The 14,921-nt window shown below is 47.9% G+C and overlaps 1 protein-coding gene across 1 annotated transcript in view; it reads right to left on the bottom strand.

Moving 5' to 3' along the window:
• Nucleotides 1-14,921, bottom strand: part of LOC135918732 (parafibromin-like) — a 232,335-nt gene that overhangs the window by 113,126 nt on the left and 104,288 nt on the right. The window contains exons 9-10 of the mRNA XM_065452378.2: nucleotides 10,631-10,706; nucleotides 2,382-2,558 (exon numbers count right to left, since the gene is read on the bottom strand). Coding sequence (XP_065308450.1) covers nucleotides 2,382-2,558; nucleotides 10,631-10,706 — 253 coding nt within the window. The remainder of the gene's footprint in view (nucleotides 1-2,381; nucleotides 2,559-10,630; nucleotides 10,707-14,921) is intronic.

Genomic DNA, 14,921 nt, shown 5'->3' with positions numbered 1-14,921 from the left:
GTTGCCAAGACGCTTTGTCTTGCCGAAGAAGCCCGGCGTATCGCTCGTCTTCGTACTGTGGCATCGCAAGACCGATCGAAAGAGCGCTATGACAGCCGACACCTGTCTGTCTCGTACGCCAAAGGAGACTTTGTGTGGTTGTGGACTCCGCAACGTAAACGTGGCTTATGCGAAAAGTTTTTACCCCAGTACACGGGCCCATTCGTCATTGTAGATCGCTTGAGTGACTTGACGTACGTAGTGGCACGCTTGACGTCAACTGGTCGTCGGTCTAGCCGGACCCAGTTAGTACATGTTGCCCGTCTTAAGCGGTTTCACCCTACGCTTTCCGAGTGATTTGGACTTGCCCAGCGGGCTTCGTCTGGCAACCGGGGATTGCTACGGCATGAGCCGGGCGAGGAGAAGAGGAAGAAGAAGTGAGCTGGTGCAGCCTCAGGACGCCATCTTGACTTTACCATCCATCTCGTCCCTTGAATAAAGCTGGTTTAATATTAACCGTAACAATATTACAGCTAATTTTCCCTGATAGAGGCACAAATTCCCTGAGTTCTCCCTGAGTTTTTCCAGACTACTCAAGATCCCTGAGAATTCCTGGTTGGTAGACACCCTGATAATGCTTTCAACTTTGTTATAACGAGGTTTGAGCGTAATCAAATAAATACGGTAGTTGCGACAAGTCCCTCAACTCAGCTGCCACTGAACTTAACATATTCACCAACCACTTAAAAGTTAAAACATGCTGGCCAGTAGTACACAAACCGCTTAGTGTGAACCATGTTCACTTTTTTGTCATTTACAAGCTAAAGAGCCATTCAACTTGCAGCGTCACTAATAGCATGCTGCACCACACAATGCACCGTTTTGCCACTGTCTGTCTGACACTGCAGAATGCTGCAAATTTTTTGCCCCATTTGCACATGCATAAACATCACATAAGCACATTTCTAAGTACTAACCCTTAAATTGGTATTGTTTTATTCATTCCTTTATTCATTTTAGAATGTGAGCCCACAAAAGTCAGTCAGAGTATGCTACTTAGGCTGCTAATTATGTATTAACAAGTTTTCACTGTATCACTTATCCTGTCAGCTACGTATTGACGAGGTCTCACTGTATCACCAACGACTCCTGTCAAGGCTCTGCAAAGCCACTGAGGCAAAGTTCAACAGGAGGCTGACCAAGAAGATGTGTTTGTTTCACACTACCCAAAGAAATTCAGCATGTTCCAACATTTTCAGCATGTAGCAAGAGCATTCATTGCCTCATCCCAATGATGACCACATGTGGCAATGGCCTAGCTACTTTTTGCTTAATGAAAAGCGAACTGTTAGCACTTTTACCAGGTCTACAGAACAATCATAGCAGGGTGCTTTTTCAAAGGGCAAATTGAAGCACTCCATAAACAGCACCTCCATGTATTCATGCGAGAACATCAGTATCAATGCCGACCATGTGTAGGCATCACTTTGCAGGGCTGGTCTTTGCTTTTCTGCAATGGGCTGTATCTTGCTGCCAAAGTGTGGTGCCAAAGAGCCAGTAGCACTGATATCCCCCACAGAATATTAATGTACCAACACATTAACTGACAAAACTTTCTGCTGCATTTTACAATCAAGGAGTGCAGATGTACAGTGCTCACAGAATGAAATAGGACGCGGAGCATTTGGTAGAACCCTACATATGTGCAAAGTACGCGAGAGCACCATGTCATGTCCCTAGGAATTTGGTCACCGAAGGTGACGATGACTCCGATGTAAGTGTATGCGCCAGAATCACGTCGATGTCACACGAACTGCAGCCAGTTGAAATGAAAGTATGCGCATTACTTAGCCCTAAATTGACGCGTTTCATTCCGTGAGCACTGTACAGCTTAATAAGTCAGCAGCTGAATCACATGTGCATTAAAAAGCCCTGTGCACAAGTTCATGACACTGCCCCCCCAGATGAGGACTCAAACATCACACAGGATTTTTCTCTTGCAAAGCATTATTTGAAAAGTCTTCAATCATTGAGTTGCTAAGAACTGCTCTTTTCTCCAAAAAAAAAAACACCTAATAACTTCATGTAATGGAGTTTTCTCATGCCTCTAGCACTATGAGACCATGGAGCAAAGAAAAACAGACCAAACTACATGCTTCATTCAATACATTTCATGTTATCTATGTGGTCAGACAGAATCCAGCCACTTCACATGCTAGCACTGCCTTCAGTTCGAAGGCAGCCAATTTGACATCAAGCAATCTGCCGACAAATGCAATGCACAGGGCTTTTGCCACATGCTCAACACTACTTTTTATGATTGCTTCGAGAGCCTTACAAGATGCTTCTATGTTCACGTCTGTTCCTTCGTACACAAAATGGTCCAAGAACACCTTGCTTACCTCTCTTAAGCACTGGCCGAGGCACAGGTGCAGCTGTGGTGATGGGGGCAGCGGCAGGGGCCACGGGTGTCGGGGTGGCCACGGGGATGGGCCGCTTGGGCTGGCTGCCCTCAGTCACTGACTTGAGGTTCATGCCGTGGTACGTGCCCATTGTGTCGATTTTGAAGCCCTCCGTCTCTGCAGCATGCGCACACAAACAGACCATTATGAAAAATTCAGGATGAGGATGGTGGATTCAGTGACTGTGTTTCATGTCCCAAAGCTGAAAGTGAGCTATGACACACACTGTGGAACAAGGGGAAAGCTCGGAATAAACCTCAGGGCAACAAACCTCAGCACACAGGCTTGCGCAGTGCTTGTGCTGAACTATCAACCCAATTTCAGAGCTATGAATGCCCACTGAAAATGATTTTTTTATATGTATGGGCAACATATATGTGGCATCTATTTCTCCATGGCATGTAAGATGGCGTACATGTTGAATAGGTTTTTTTGTTTGGCAGCAGCATAAGTTCAGGAATTTGTTTCAGTGCAAAGTTGGCTCTGTAGATAGTTTCTTGTAAACTCTCAAGCCAAATATCTATAAATACCCTATATATTGCCTATGCGACAGCCCTCTTCCCCACATGCCAATCATGCAACTGCAGTCCTCGACAAAGTGGGAACATGACAAATTCTGGTACAACCAGAAATAAATCCAATACACATCTGTGCATGTGTGCCCCAAACACTGCTCCTTCAGTATGCTACACAAAGCAAAAACAGTCTTTTTTTTTTTCACTCATACAAGAAGCACTGAAGCTTTCCATATAAAAGAGCAAAATTAACTACCTAAATGAAAGAAACTTATTCCAATTTACCAGTCTGTATAACCCTTTCCTTCATCCTATCCCACTGGGCGAAGTTGGAAATTGTGCACACGTTGTGGACGCATCAAAGAGGGAGGTCAAATGACAGCATCTTTCTTACAAAATGCACTATCTTCCTTTTCTCCTCTTTCTTGTAAATTTAAGGTCAGACGTTCTAATTTTACAGATGAAGTGGTCAAAGCATAAATTATAACTAGGGGTGTGAGAATGCCAAATATAGTGAACTCTTGTTACAATGGGCCCTGATAATCTGACAAAAAACAACCGCTTTATCTGAAGTCCGTAATATCCGAAACACCTCACTTCCAATGCTTTCATCACGGTGTCTAACAACTTCAGTGCAGAGTGAGTGGCGAAGGTCCAAAGCAAAAAAACAAAACAAAAAAGTCGCAGTTTCACCCGAAAGGTGAAGCATCCATTGCGATAGCGAATTAAGCAAGCGCACAGCAGCAGCAAGCGAATTGACCTTCGTGCTGTCTCTCGCTTCAATGCGAACTACACGTCGAAAGCACAGCACGTACGAAGCTACCGGCACTGGGTGCACTTTGACCATATCGCAGATCGTTTTGAAGACGAGGCACATGTGGATGCAGATCGCTCTGAAGATTCAGCACCAACGCATGGATGCACTTTTTCCCCATCGCAGATACTTTCAAGATACTGCGGTCATGCCGTAAGCAGCAACCACCGGAGTATGACCTGCTCTCTCTTGCAGAAGACGGCACGTTTCTGCTCTGCCTTCCTCCCTCGCGCATGCAATATTGAGCCGTGATCATCAGCTGACCCTCGGAAGTCAGTTGTCAGTACTTGTCGACCCGGCCGAAGTCCGTTTTATACACCCGATTAAAAAAATATTGCCATTAATTTCGTCTGCTGTAGCCAATAGTCTGTTGTAGCATAGTCCGTTAAAAGTGAACTTCGTTGCATTAATAAAATAGGTAGAAGGCTGAAACTAAGGCTGAAATATGGTCCATTATAACGAGTGTAGACTGTAGTTGACGTTCGATTTGAATCAAGAAAGCCGTATATTGAATATCGGAAAAGCTTTCACAAAATTTAATGCTTACAAATTTTGGGCAAGAAAACATGGCGCTGCACATGCTCAGGAGTCTCCTAGAATTTTGTAACAAGTATATAGCAAGCTAACAGTAACTTAGTTACATAGAACTCAAGATATACAGTAAAGTCCATTCTAATTTAAGGGAACCCGAAATGAGTGTGCCAGCGCTGATCACTGCTCAGTTCTAGTGAACGAAGTCTGGAAAATGTTTTTTTTTTAATCAAGGGAGTGTCTGTCGAACAGCATCAATTGCGTTTTTTCCCCTCTAAAACGGATGGATTAGTGACATACATCTGTACTGAATACCAACGAGGTTCTCAGTTTACACAAAACACAGTTTTCAGTGGACCTGAGTTTTGTGGCTGTCTTTTATTTATCGCATAAAAAGTTTTGCTTTCCAGTTTTTCTTCAAAATACAGGAAAGCTGGCATAACTATCCAGCAGGCGGCTTACCGTAATATCAATCTGCACAACAGCCGAAATGGGTGTACAACACATGACTCGATCCCTGCTCTGCGTGTAGCAGTGCCACTGGTGAAGAACAAACGTCATCCTCGCAGTTTCATGGTCAGGTTGGCACGAATCTAAAAGTTCGTGCGACACCCCCCCTCCCCCTCCTTCCCCCTTCATTCATCCACCATCCATGCAGACGCATGCAACCGGGTATGACAATTTTGCACCCGCTGTGTAAATCCAAAGTTAGTCGAGATGAGTTGCTTGAAGCTACTACAAGTGTGTCGCCTTTTCACCATGAGTTCATCCTTTTTAGCGCTACCATCAGTTTTAAAGAATACTACAAGACACCGATGTCCATTATGAGCGGCGTCAGGAACAAGAGGTCGCCATACGGTGTGTTGCAAAGATGGTCGCCAAGAACTACTTTCGTACACTCGCTTTCGTTTGTAAGGCAGTTAGTCGGCTTTCTGAGTGTTGTGTGAATGCTGCGAATACATCCAAGTCGATTTAGCACCAAATCATAGCTTTTATCGTGGATGCTCAAGGAAACCGTGTCAATTAGGCCTAACAGCCTAGGCAGTGTTCACTGCATTTTCGCAGCTGGCTGATGTGGTAATGGGCCGCAAGCCGCTGCAGAACGATTGTCGCTAATATGTTCATACGGGTAGTTTATCCACTGTGTTCAGTCCCGAGATCACGTATGCAACCTGTTGAAGCAGCATGAAGTTCGTCGCCCATATTCAACACGATCTGCGTGCCTATCAGCAGCTAACTGGCCCAACCTTCCTACATGCTTTCGCCTTTCACGAAATATGCGCTGTTATTGTTGCTATAGGGGCGCGAAATGCGTCCGCTATAGACAGACGTGCGCAGAGAGAAGAGAACGAACTTTGAGAGCAACCGGCGAGCAGCCGAGCGGCGGTGAAACTGAGCCTTTATTGTACATGCCTTCCACGCGGAGGAGACCGGCGCCGCAAACATAAACATCCGTTCGTTGTGCAGACGCTCACGGCGGCGGCGGTGGAATCGGATCCACTACAGGGCTCCCCCCCGTAGATACAAAGGTCGCTGCTGTCGCGCGGATGCCCAGGACACGTGTTTACTCACGGGGCAGGGTACGGATGGGAGAGAATCGGGCGGGGAATGAGTGGGGAGTGCAAGAGGAACGCACAAATTTGCCATGTACGCAGGCTTCACACGGTCGATTGAAATCACGTTTTCACGGCCGTTCACAGAAACAGTAAAAGTCTTTTCTCCGCGCTGTAGTACTTCGAACAGGCCGTCGTACGGTGCAGTGAGGGCGGGTCGGATGCCTTCGCGGCACACGAAAACGTGAGTTGAGGCAGCTAGGTCTTTGCTTACGAAAACGTAAGCAAAGTGGAGTAAAGTGGAGGGCTGTCGAGGTGTTGTTGGTCTCAAGCGCTCAAAGAGCGACCGAAGTTGCTCAACGTAGGCAGGAGGCGAGAGGTTGGGGACTGCAGGTGGTGCGAAGAATTCACCGGGTAGACGTAGTGTCGTCCCGTAGACCATTTCGGCAGTAGTACACCCGAGGTCCTCTTTTATGGCCGACCGAATACCTAGTAGAACTAGCGGCAGGTCGTCGACCCATGAAGTTCGAGCGTCGCGGGCGATGAGGGCGGCTTTCAACTGGCGGTGAAGCCTTTCCACCATTCCATTTGCTGACGGATGGTATGCAGTTGTGTGGATGTGGCGGATACCGAGGATGCTCGTTAACGCTCCGAAGAGCTCACTTTCAAACTGTCGTCCGCGGTCGGTTGTTACCACACTGGGGCAGCCAAAACGAGATATCCAACTGGCCACGAAAACAGACGCCACGGTTGGCGCCGTAATATCGTGTACGGGAAACACTTCGGCCCAGCGCGTGTAGCGGGCAACGCAGGTGAGGATGTATCGTTTACCACGCGATGAAGGCAGCGGACCAACAATGTCGATGTGAACGTGGTCAAAGCGAGAGTCGGGCAGACGGAAGGGTTGAAGTGGTGACTTGGTGTGGCGGGTCGTTTTTGCACGTTGGCAGCGTTGTCATTCTCGAGTCCAGCGGCGGACGTCTGCATTGATGTCGGGCCAGACATAACGGGAGGTGATGAGGCGCTGAGTGGCGCGAACACCAGGATGGCTCGAGTCGTGTAGCTTGCCAAAAAGTTGACGACGTTGCGAGGAAGGCACAAATGGACGGCCACAGCCTGTTGACATGTCGCAGATGATCGTACCGGAGGAGAACGGCACTGGCACCTCAGCAAACGAGAGAGATGTGGACCCTGCAAGCAGGTCACGCAGCTCGTTGTCAGAATGTTGTGCCTCTGCGATGATGTCAAAATCCACAGCAGCAGTGGAAAGCGCGTAGACACGTGACAGGACATCGGCAGCCGCATTCACGGGTCCCTCGATGTACCGTAGGTCGGTCGTGAATTCGGAAATAAAATGCAGGTGCCGAATTTGCCGGGACGTGTGTGTGCTGTGGTTTCCGCGGAAAGCGAATGTGAGTGGCTTATGATCCATCAGTACGTGGAACACGGTACCTTCGAGAAGGTGGCGAAAGTGGCGAATGCCAAGGTAGACAGCGAGGAGTTCGCGGTCGAAAGTGCTGTATCGAGTTTCAGCCGGCTTCATCTTCTGCGAAAAGAAACCGAGTGGACACCACAGATTCTGCTGGAATTGTTGTAAAACTGCACCAACGGCACTGGAGGAGGCGTCGGTGATGAGCCGCATGGGCGCGTCAGTTAGGGGATGCACTAGGAGGGTGGCTTGTGCCAGGGCATTCTTGGCTTCTTGGAAGGCGGCGTCTGCTTCGGATGTCCACTCCAAGATCGCAGATGTTACCTTTCGAGCCTTCAGCATATCGGTCAGAGGTAGAATGATGCGCGCTATATTCGGCAGGAACCGACGATGGAAGTTCAGAAGCCCGAGAAATTGGCGGAGCTTGCGAAGCGACGTTGGACGTGGAAAATCCCGCAGAGCTTCAACCTTCCTGTCCAATGGCTTGATTCCTTCAGGTGTGACAAGGTGTCCAAGAAATTCGACGTTGTCAACACCAAGAACACATTTGGCTGTGTTGATAGTTAAGCCATGTTCCTGCAGCCGCGAAAACAGCAACCGCAGATGGTCAACGTGCTGCTCTGGTGAAGAACTTGCCACCAGCAGATCATCAAGATAGGCGATGACGAAGTGCAGACCGCGTATGACTTCATTGATGAAGCGTTGGAAAGTTTGGCCTGCATTACGTAACCCGAAAGGCATGCGGACGTACTCGAATAGGCCAAAAGGTGTTGTGATGGCAGTCTTCGGTATGTCCGCTGGTTCCACAGGAATTTGATGATATGCCTTGACTAGGTCAATCTTGCTAAATATGGTTGTTCCCGCAAGAGTGGTAGCAAAGTCGTAAATGTGCGGGAGCGGGTACCGGTCGGGAGCGGTGCGGGCATTCAATGCACGATAGTCTCCACAAGGGCGCCAATCTCCGGGGTCACGCTTAGGCACCATGTGCAGGGCAGATGACCAGCTGCTTGACGATGGGCGGATTATGCCTAACTGCAGCATGTGATCAAATTCTCTGCGAGCTGTGGCGAGGCGGTCTCCAGCAAGACGTCGTGGCTTGCAGGACGCTGGAGGACCCGTGGTGACGATGTGGTGCGTCACAGTGTGCCGCACTGGAAGTTCCAAATTGGTAGGTTTGGTAAGTTCAGGAAATTCACTGAGGATAAAGGCGAATTCTGATGATGGCGAATGCGGGGCTGGTTGCGTAGAGGCGGACAGCGGTGCGAGGATACCTTGCACGGAGAGGCTGGTCGTACAGTCCACAAGTTGACGGGAGCGGAGATTCATGTTCAAACCAAAATGGGTAAGAAAGTCCGCACATAGTATGGCGAAGCGCACGTCGGCGAGGATGAAAATCCACCGAAATAAGCGACGCAGGCCCAGGTCAATGGTGAGGGAGCGTTGGCCATATGTTGCGATTGAGGATGTATTTACAGCTTGCAAAGGCGCACTCCTCGGACAACGGTGTCGGTCCTGGCGAGAGGCAGGAATGACGCTTACCTCTGCACCAGTGTCCACAAGAAAGCGATGGCCTGCGATCCTGTCTGTGATGTAGAATATGCGGCTTCCCATAGCAGTTGAGTCACGCGCCGCCATTAGTGACTGGCTTCCATGTTTCCCTGCCAGCGACAAGGCTGTCGACATTTTGCAGTGCTGGCGCCGAACCTGGTGTGGTACCAGCAGAAGCCGTCAGAAGTGTGTCTTGGGCGGGAACGCGAACGCGAACGTGAGCCACCCCTAGCCAGTGGAAAGCGACGAGGCGTGTCCATCTGCATTGTTGCCATGGTGTCCATCAGCACATCAATTTTCTCCTCGAGGCGAGATTGCCGGGTTTCGAGGACTGATGTGACAGTGGTTGAGGACACCACGGAGCTTGCGCCGGAGTAGTCGTTCACGCAGTCCGCGAGCTCTGCCAGTTTGTCAAGAGGCATATCATCCGCGGCTGCCAAAACCACGACAAGTGTTTGAGGCAAGCGTTGCAGAAACAGCTCGCGCAATAGTGGACTCTCGGAGTCTTGGGTACGGTCACCGAGTAGCTGTCGCATCCGATGTAATAGCTGCGACGGTCGGCGATCGCCGAGTTCTTCCGCGTTGAGGAGTTGCTGCAAACGGCTCCTCTCGGACACGGTTTTGCGTGTGAGCACTATGGCCTTGAAATGGTCGTGGGGCGCAGCCGGATGTGGGGCTCTCATGACGTCGTCGAACTCATCACCTACCTCGGAGGAAAGTGCTGAGACGACATGCAGGTACATCACACGTTGCGATGTGATGCGCCGCAGATCGAAGAGGGCTTCTACTTGCGTGAACCACACGGCGGGATTCTTCGGCCAAAGCGGCAGCAACCGCAGCTGGGCATTGGAAATGGCGTCCATGGCAGCGCTGGGGGCAGGGATGCCGCCTGGCGCTGTTGATTGGGGCTGAGGGGGCGTCGTTGCTGACTACTGTAGTGTTCATTTCGTCTTCCATTGCGTAAGCTTGCTACGTCCGGGTCACCAAGCTATAGGGGCGCGAAATACGTCCGCTATAGACAGAAGCGCGCAGAGAGAAGAGAACAAACTTTGAGAGCGACCGGCGAGCAGCCGAGCGGCGGTGAAACTGAGCCTTTATTGTACGTGCCTTCCACGCCGAGGAGGCCGGCGCCGCGAACATAAACATCCGCTCGTTGTGCAGACGCTCACGGCGGCGGCGGCGGAATAGGATCCACTACAGTTGCCATTCCCTCTGTCCGCATCACTTTATTAATTCGATCGGCCCTGTCCACCTGGAAGAACCTTGTACCGACACAGCACCATTGTGTGAATTGCGGTGTTCGGGTGCTGTGTGTGCGATCACACATCAGGCCTATGTCGGGGAGTGTTCACAGTGACAAAGTCCTCTACTGCTTCCGCCAGGGTGGCCAATCCCCGGCATGCTCAGCGCTCTTTTCGTGCCGAAAACGAAGTGAAACGCTCGCTTGGGCAACATCAAGCACAAGGGGTTCTGTGGCATATGCAACCTGTGGCAATGCGCAGGTCTCCGTATCGAATATGTATATTGAATATTCAATTCAGTAATATTCGAGATTTGCACACCCCTAATTATAATTTGAAGACTGTAAAGAGTGGCTACTGCAGTCATGGTTGCTCCAGAGACTACAATTTTAGTTGTGCTTACTTGTCTGCCATTTCACATGTGGGCAATGGTTACCAGTGGAACTCAACAAGACAGGTAGAGAAATCTGCCTCTTATAGGATGTAGCTACCCTTTGCATTACATTCTAACAAGAAAGTGCAAAAAAGGCCACGTTCAAGCATTGGCGTGCCACCCACCTTCTTTGCCCCTAAAACGCTCTTGATCGTATCGGTTGTAAACGGCTGGCTGTGGCACTGCACGCACTGGCCCAGCCTGCATGGACAAAAGAACAAAATAAACACTCGTTTTCACTGCCTTGAAAGAACGTATGCAGGCACTGGCAGCTCAACGTACAGACTACACAACCACATCTCCACCGTTCTAAAACAATTTTGGCTGCCATCGTCTGCTGATACTCAATAAGTAAGTGGAACATCTTAGCCCAACTATCAGCTCAACATTGACGTCGGCCAAGGAGGAAGACAAAAGAAAACAGGTAACATATCGAATGACAATTAACACCCAACTGCGAGGGTCGCCTTTGAGGGTCACCACCATGCAACCAAAGTAGTCAATGACTGCACAGTTTGAAAAAATGCACCTTTTTGGAATGAAGCGCCATATACACTCCGTTTCATACTTAGCAGGCAGTGCTGATGTAGCTACGTAAGTAGTGCTGCCATAAAAGTTTCATTCCATGCATTTTGCAGAGCAGTTAATTTTTCTATCAGCGACTCTTTCAACAGAATAACTACTTCATATATAGTTAAACCTGAATAATGAAGTAGGTAAAATCAGCCCTTTACTTTTTTTATACAGCCGATGCTTGTCACAACGGACTGTAATAATCCAGTGAAAAATTTCACTGACCATTATGATGCTTGACAAAGCGACATTTGAGCGCAGCTCTTGAGGTGTTTAGAATCCCACCAGTTGCTTGCTGTGCAGAAAGAAAGCACGAGAACACAGGAATACGTGGCTCACGTGGAATGCATTCTCTCGAGGCAGTGCCACAGGCGAAGTAGTGCATGCGCAGTGGGTCTACCCTTTGCTTTATGTCCCAAAGCTGCAACTGAGTTATGACACACATTGTAGAAGAAGGAGAAAGCTCCGGATAAAGCGCTCTGTTTCCATATGTGGTATCGGTGGACATGCTCACGCAAAGGCTTAGTAATGACATCATCGGCGGCTAGGTGTCAGCGCATGCTACTATGGCACCATCTCTTAGCGGGTCGCCATCGTAAAGCACATCTCGATGGCACTCTGCTTTCCCCCTCACCTTTTTGCCATATGCTCCTCCCCCGCTTTTCTCCTCGCGCTCTCTTGACTATCGCCGTCTTTCATCCTTCGCTGCGCTCCGCTCATTCATTCTTCCGGTTATGCAGAGACTGAGGTTGATGCCAAGACCAATGCTCAACGCTGAAACGGGTGCCTGGAAGTGCTCTAAAAGGTCCACTTTATCCGAAATCTATTCTATCCAAAATCAGGGCCCAGCAAGGTATATGTAAACTGGTAGCGAAGCTTCCATAGAAGTCCACATGTCAAGAAAATGGTGGCTCGTTGCAACCGTCGCCATCTACGTACCAGGGGGACAACTAACAGCAAGCAAAATATATAAATAAATAAATAAATGAAAAGTGACATCAAGATCTTATGCTACTTGACATGAATGGTTGAATTTTTTAGCGTCTGGCATTTTGACCAGCTCGTCCACATCATACAAGATGTGGACGTGCTCGGCAAGATGCGCTGCAGTGACCATAGGATGGTAAGAACTCGATTCAGCCTAGACTTGAAGAGGGAACGAAAGAAACTGGTACATAAGAAGCTGATCAACGAGTTAGCGGTAAGAGGGAAAATAGAGGAATTCTGGATCAAGCTACAGAACAGGTATTCGGCCTTTAACTCAGGAAGACGACCTTAGTGTTAAAGATATGAACAACAAACTTATGGGCATCATTAAAGCGTGTGCAATAGAATTTGGTGGTAACTCCGTTAGGCAGGATGCCAGTAAGCTACCGCAGGAGATGAAAGATCTGATCAAGAAACGCCAATGTATGAAAGCCTCTAACCCTACAGCTAGAATAGAACTGGCACAACGTTCCAAATTATTCAACAAGCATAAGACAGCTAATGTAAGGAAGTATAATACTGATAGAATTGAACATGCTCTCAGGAATGGAGGAAGCCTAAAAGCAGTGAAGAAGAAACTAGGAATAGGCAAGAATCAGATGTATGCATTAAGAGACAAAGCCGGCAATATCATTACTGATGTGGATGAGATCGTTCAAGCGGCTGAGGAGTTCTATAGAGATTTATACAGTACCAGTGGCACCCACGGCGATAATGAAAGAAAGAATAGTCTAGAAGAATGTGGAATCCCACATGTGACACCGGAAGAAGTAGAGATAGCTTTGGGAGCTATCCAAAGGGGAAAGGCAGCTGGGGAGGATCTGGTGACAGCAGATTTGTTGAAGGATGGTGGACAGATTGTTCTAGAAAAACTGGCCACCCTGTACACGCAATGCCTCATGACCTCGAGCGTACCGGAATCATGAAAGGACGCTAACATAATCCTAATCCATAAGAAAGGGGATGCCAAAGACTTGAAAAATTATAGACCGATCAGCTTACTGTCCGTTGCCTACAAAGTATTTACTAAGGTAATTGCGAATAGAATTAGGAACACCTTAGACTTCCGTCAACCAAATGACCGGGCAGGATTCCGCAAAGGCTACTCAACAACAGACCATATTCACGCCATCAATCAAGTGATAGAGAAATGTTCGGAATATAACCAACTCTTATATATAGCTTTCACTGATTACGAGAAAGCGTTTAATTCAGTCGAAATCTCAGCAGTCATGGAGGCATTACGGAATCAGGGTGTAGACGAGCCGTATGTAAAAATACTGAAAGATATCTATAGCGGCACCACAGCCACCGTAGTCCTCCATAAAGAAAGGCATCAGGCAGGGAGATACAATCTCTCCAATGCTATTCAGAGACCTGGATTGGGAAGAATTGGGGATAAGAGTTAATGGAGAATACCTTAGTAAATTGCGATTCACTGATGATATTGCCTTGCTTAGTACATTAAACTCAGGGGATCAACTGCAATGCATGCTCACTGACCTGGAGAGGCAAAGCAGAAGGGTGGGTCTAAAAATAAATCTGCAGAAAACTAAATAATGTTTAACAGTCTCGGAAGAGAACAGCAGTTTACGATAGGTAGCGAGGCACTGGAAGTAGTAAGGGAATACATCTACTTAGGACAGGTAGTGACTGTGGATCCGGATCATGAGACTGAAATAATCAGAAGAATAAGAGTGGGCTGGGGTGCGTCTGGCAGGCATTCTCAGATCATGAACAGCAGGTTGCCATTATCCCTCAAGAGAAGAGTGTATAACAGCTGTGTCTTACCAGTACTCACGTACGGGGCAGAAACCTGGAGACTTACGAAAAGGGTTCTACTTAAATTGAGGATGACGCAACGGGCTATGGAAAGAATAATGATGGGTGTAACGTTAAGGGATAAGAAAAGAGCAGATGGAGTGAGGGAACAAATGCGAGTTAATGACATCTTAGTTGAAATCAAGAAAAAGAAATGGGCATGGCCAGGTCATGTAATGAGGAGGGAAGATAACTGATGGTCATTAAGGGTTACGGACTGGATTCCAAGGGAAGGGAAGCGTAGCAGGGGGTGGCAGAAAGTTAGGTGGGCGGATGAGATTAAGAAGTTTGCAGGGACAACATGGCCACAATTAGTACATGACCGGGGTAGTTGGAGAGGTATGGGAGAGGCCTTTGCCCTGCAGTGGGCGTAACCAGGCTGATGACGACGATTTTGACCGCTATTCAAGCAATTATTCTTTACCGTACCTTTTTCTGTGCTGCTTAGTGCATGCGTCCTTTGTTTTACGCTATGGTCTTGTTTTTGCACACAAGCTGGTAAGCTTGTTTGTAGCTGTGAATATAATGTTAACCTTTCCACGTAGTCGTATCTTCTTTAGGTTATGCAATATGCGGTGGATGTAAGGAATTACGGCAACATTTTTCTCTTCAACAGACTTTGCAGTGGATGACGTCAGAAAACCGGCCTCTCATGACTGCATTGCTCTGAGCAGTGCTTCAGCAATTGACACAATCAAATTGTTTGGAAAACCATCCTCACTCAACTGCACTACCTGTTGTTGAAAAGTGGAAGAAATTATATGAAGGCACAACTCCTTTAGTGCATGGTTTAAACACATTTTCACTATGCCCCTTTTAATAAGCCTGGAATGAGCAGAACTGTACGATAAAAGAGGCTTATTAGCTCTAGGTTGGTAACACCAGCAGATGTGGTCATCAGGCAACACAAATTGTAGATCGAGAAAGTCGATACTCCTATCTATTGGCATTTCGGTCACATGAAGGGGACCAAGACATTCACAAATTGTGCTTGTAACACTTTCACATTCTTCTTGAAAACAATGAGAAGTGCAG

The sequence above is a fragment of the Dermacentor albipictus genome, unplaced genomic scaffold (assembly GCF_038994185.2).
Source record: "Dermacentor albipictus isolate Rhodes 1998 colony unplaced genomic scaffold, USDA_Dalb.pri_finalv2 scaffold_21, whole genome shotgun sequence".
Lineage (NCBI taxonomy): Eukaryota > Metazoa > Arthropoda > Arachnida > Ixodida > Ixodidae > Dermacentor > Dermacentor albipictus.
The sequence above is the reverse complement of the archived record's forward strand: the minus strand, read 5'-3'. Positions and strand labels throughout refer to the sequence as shown.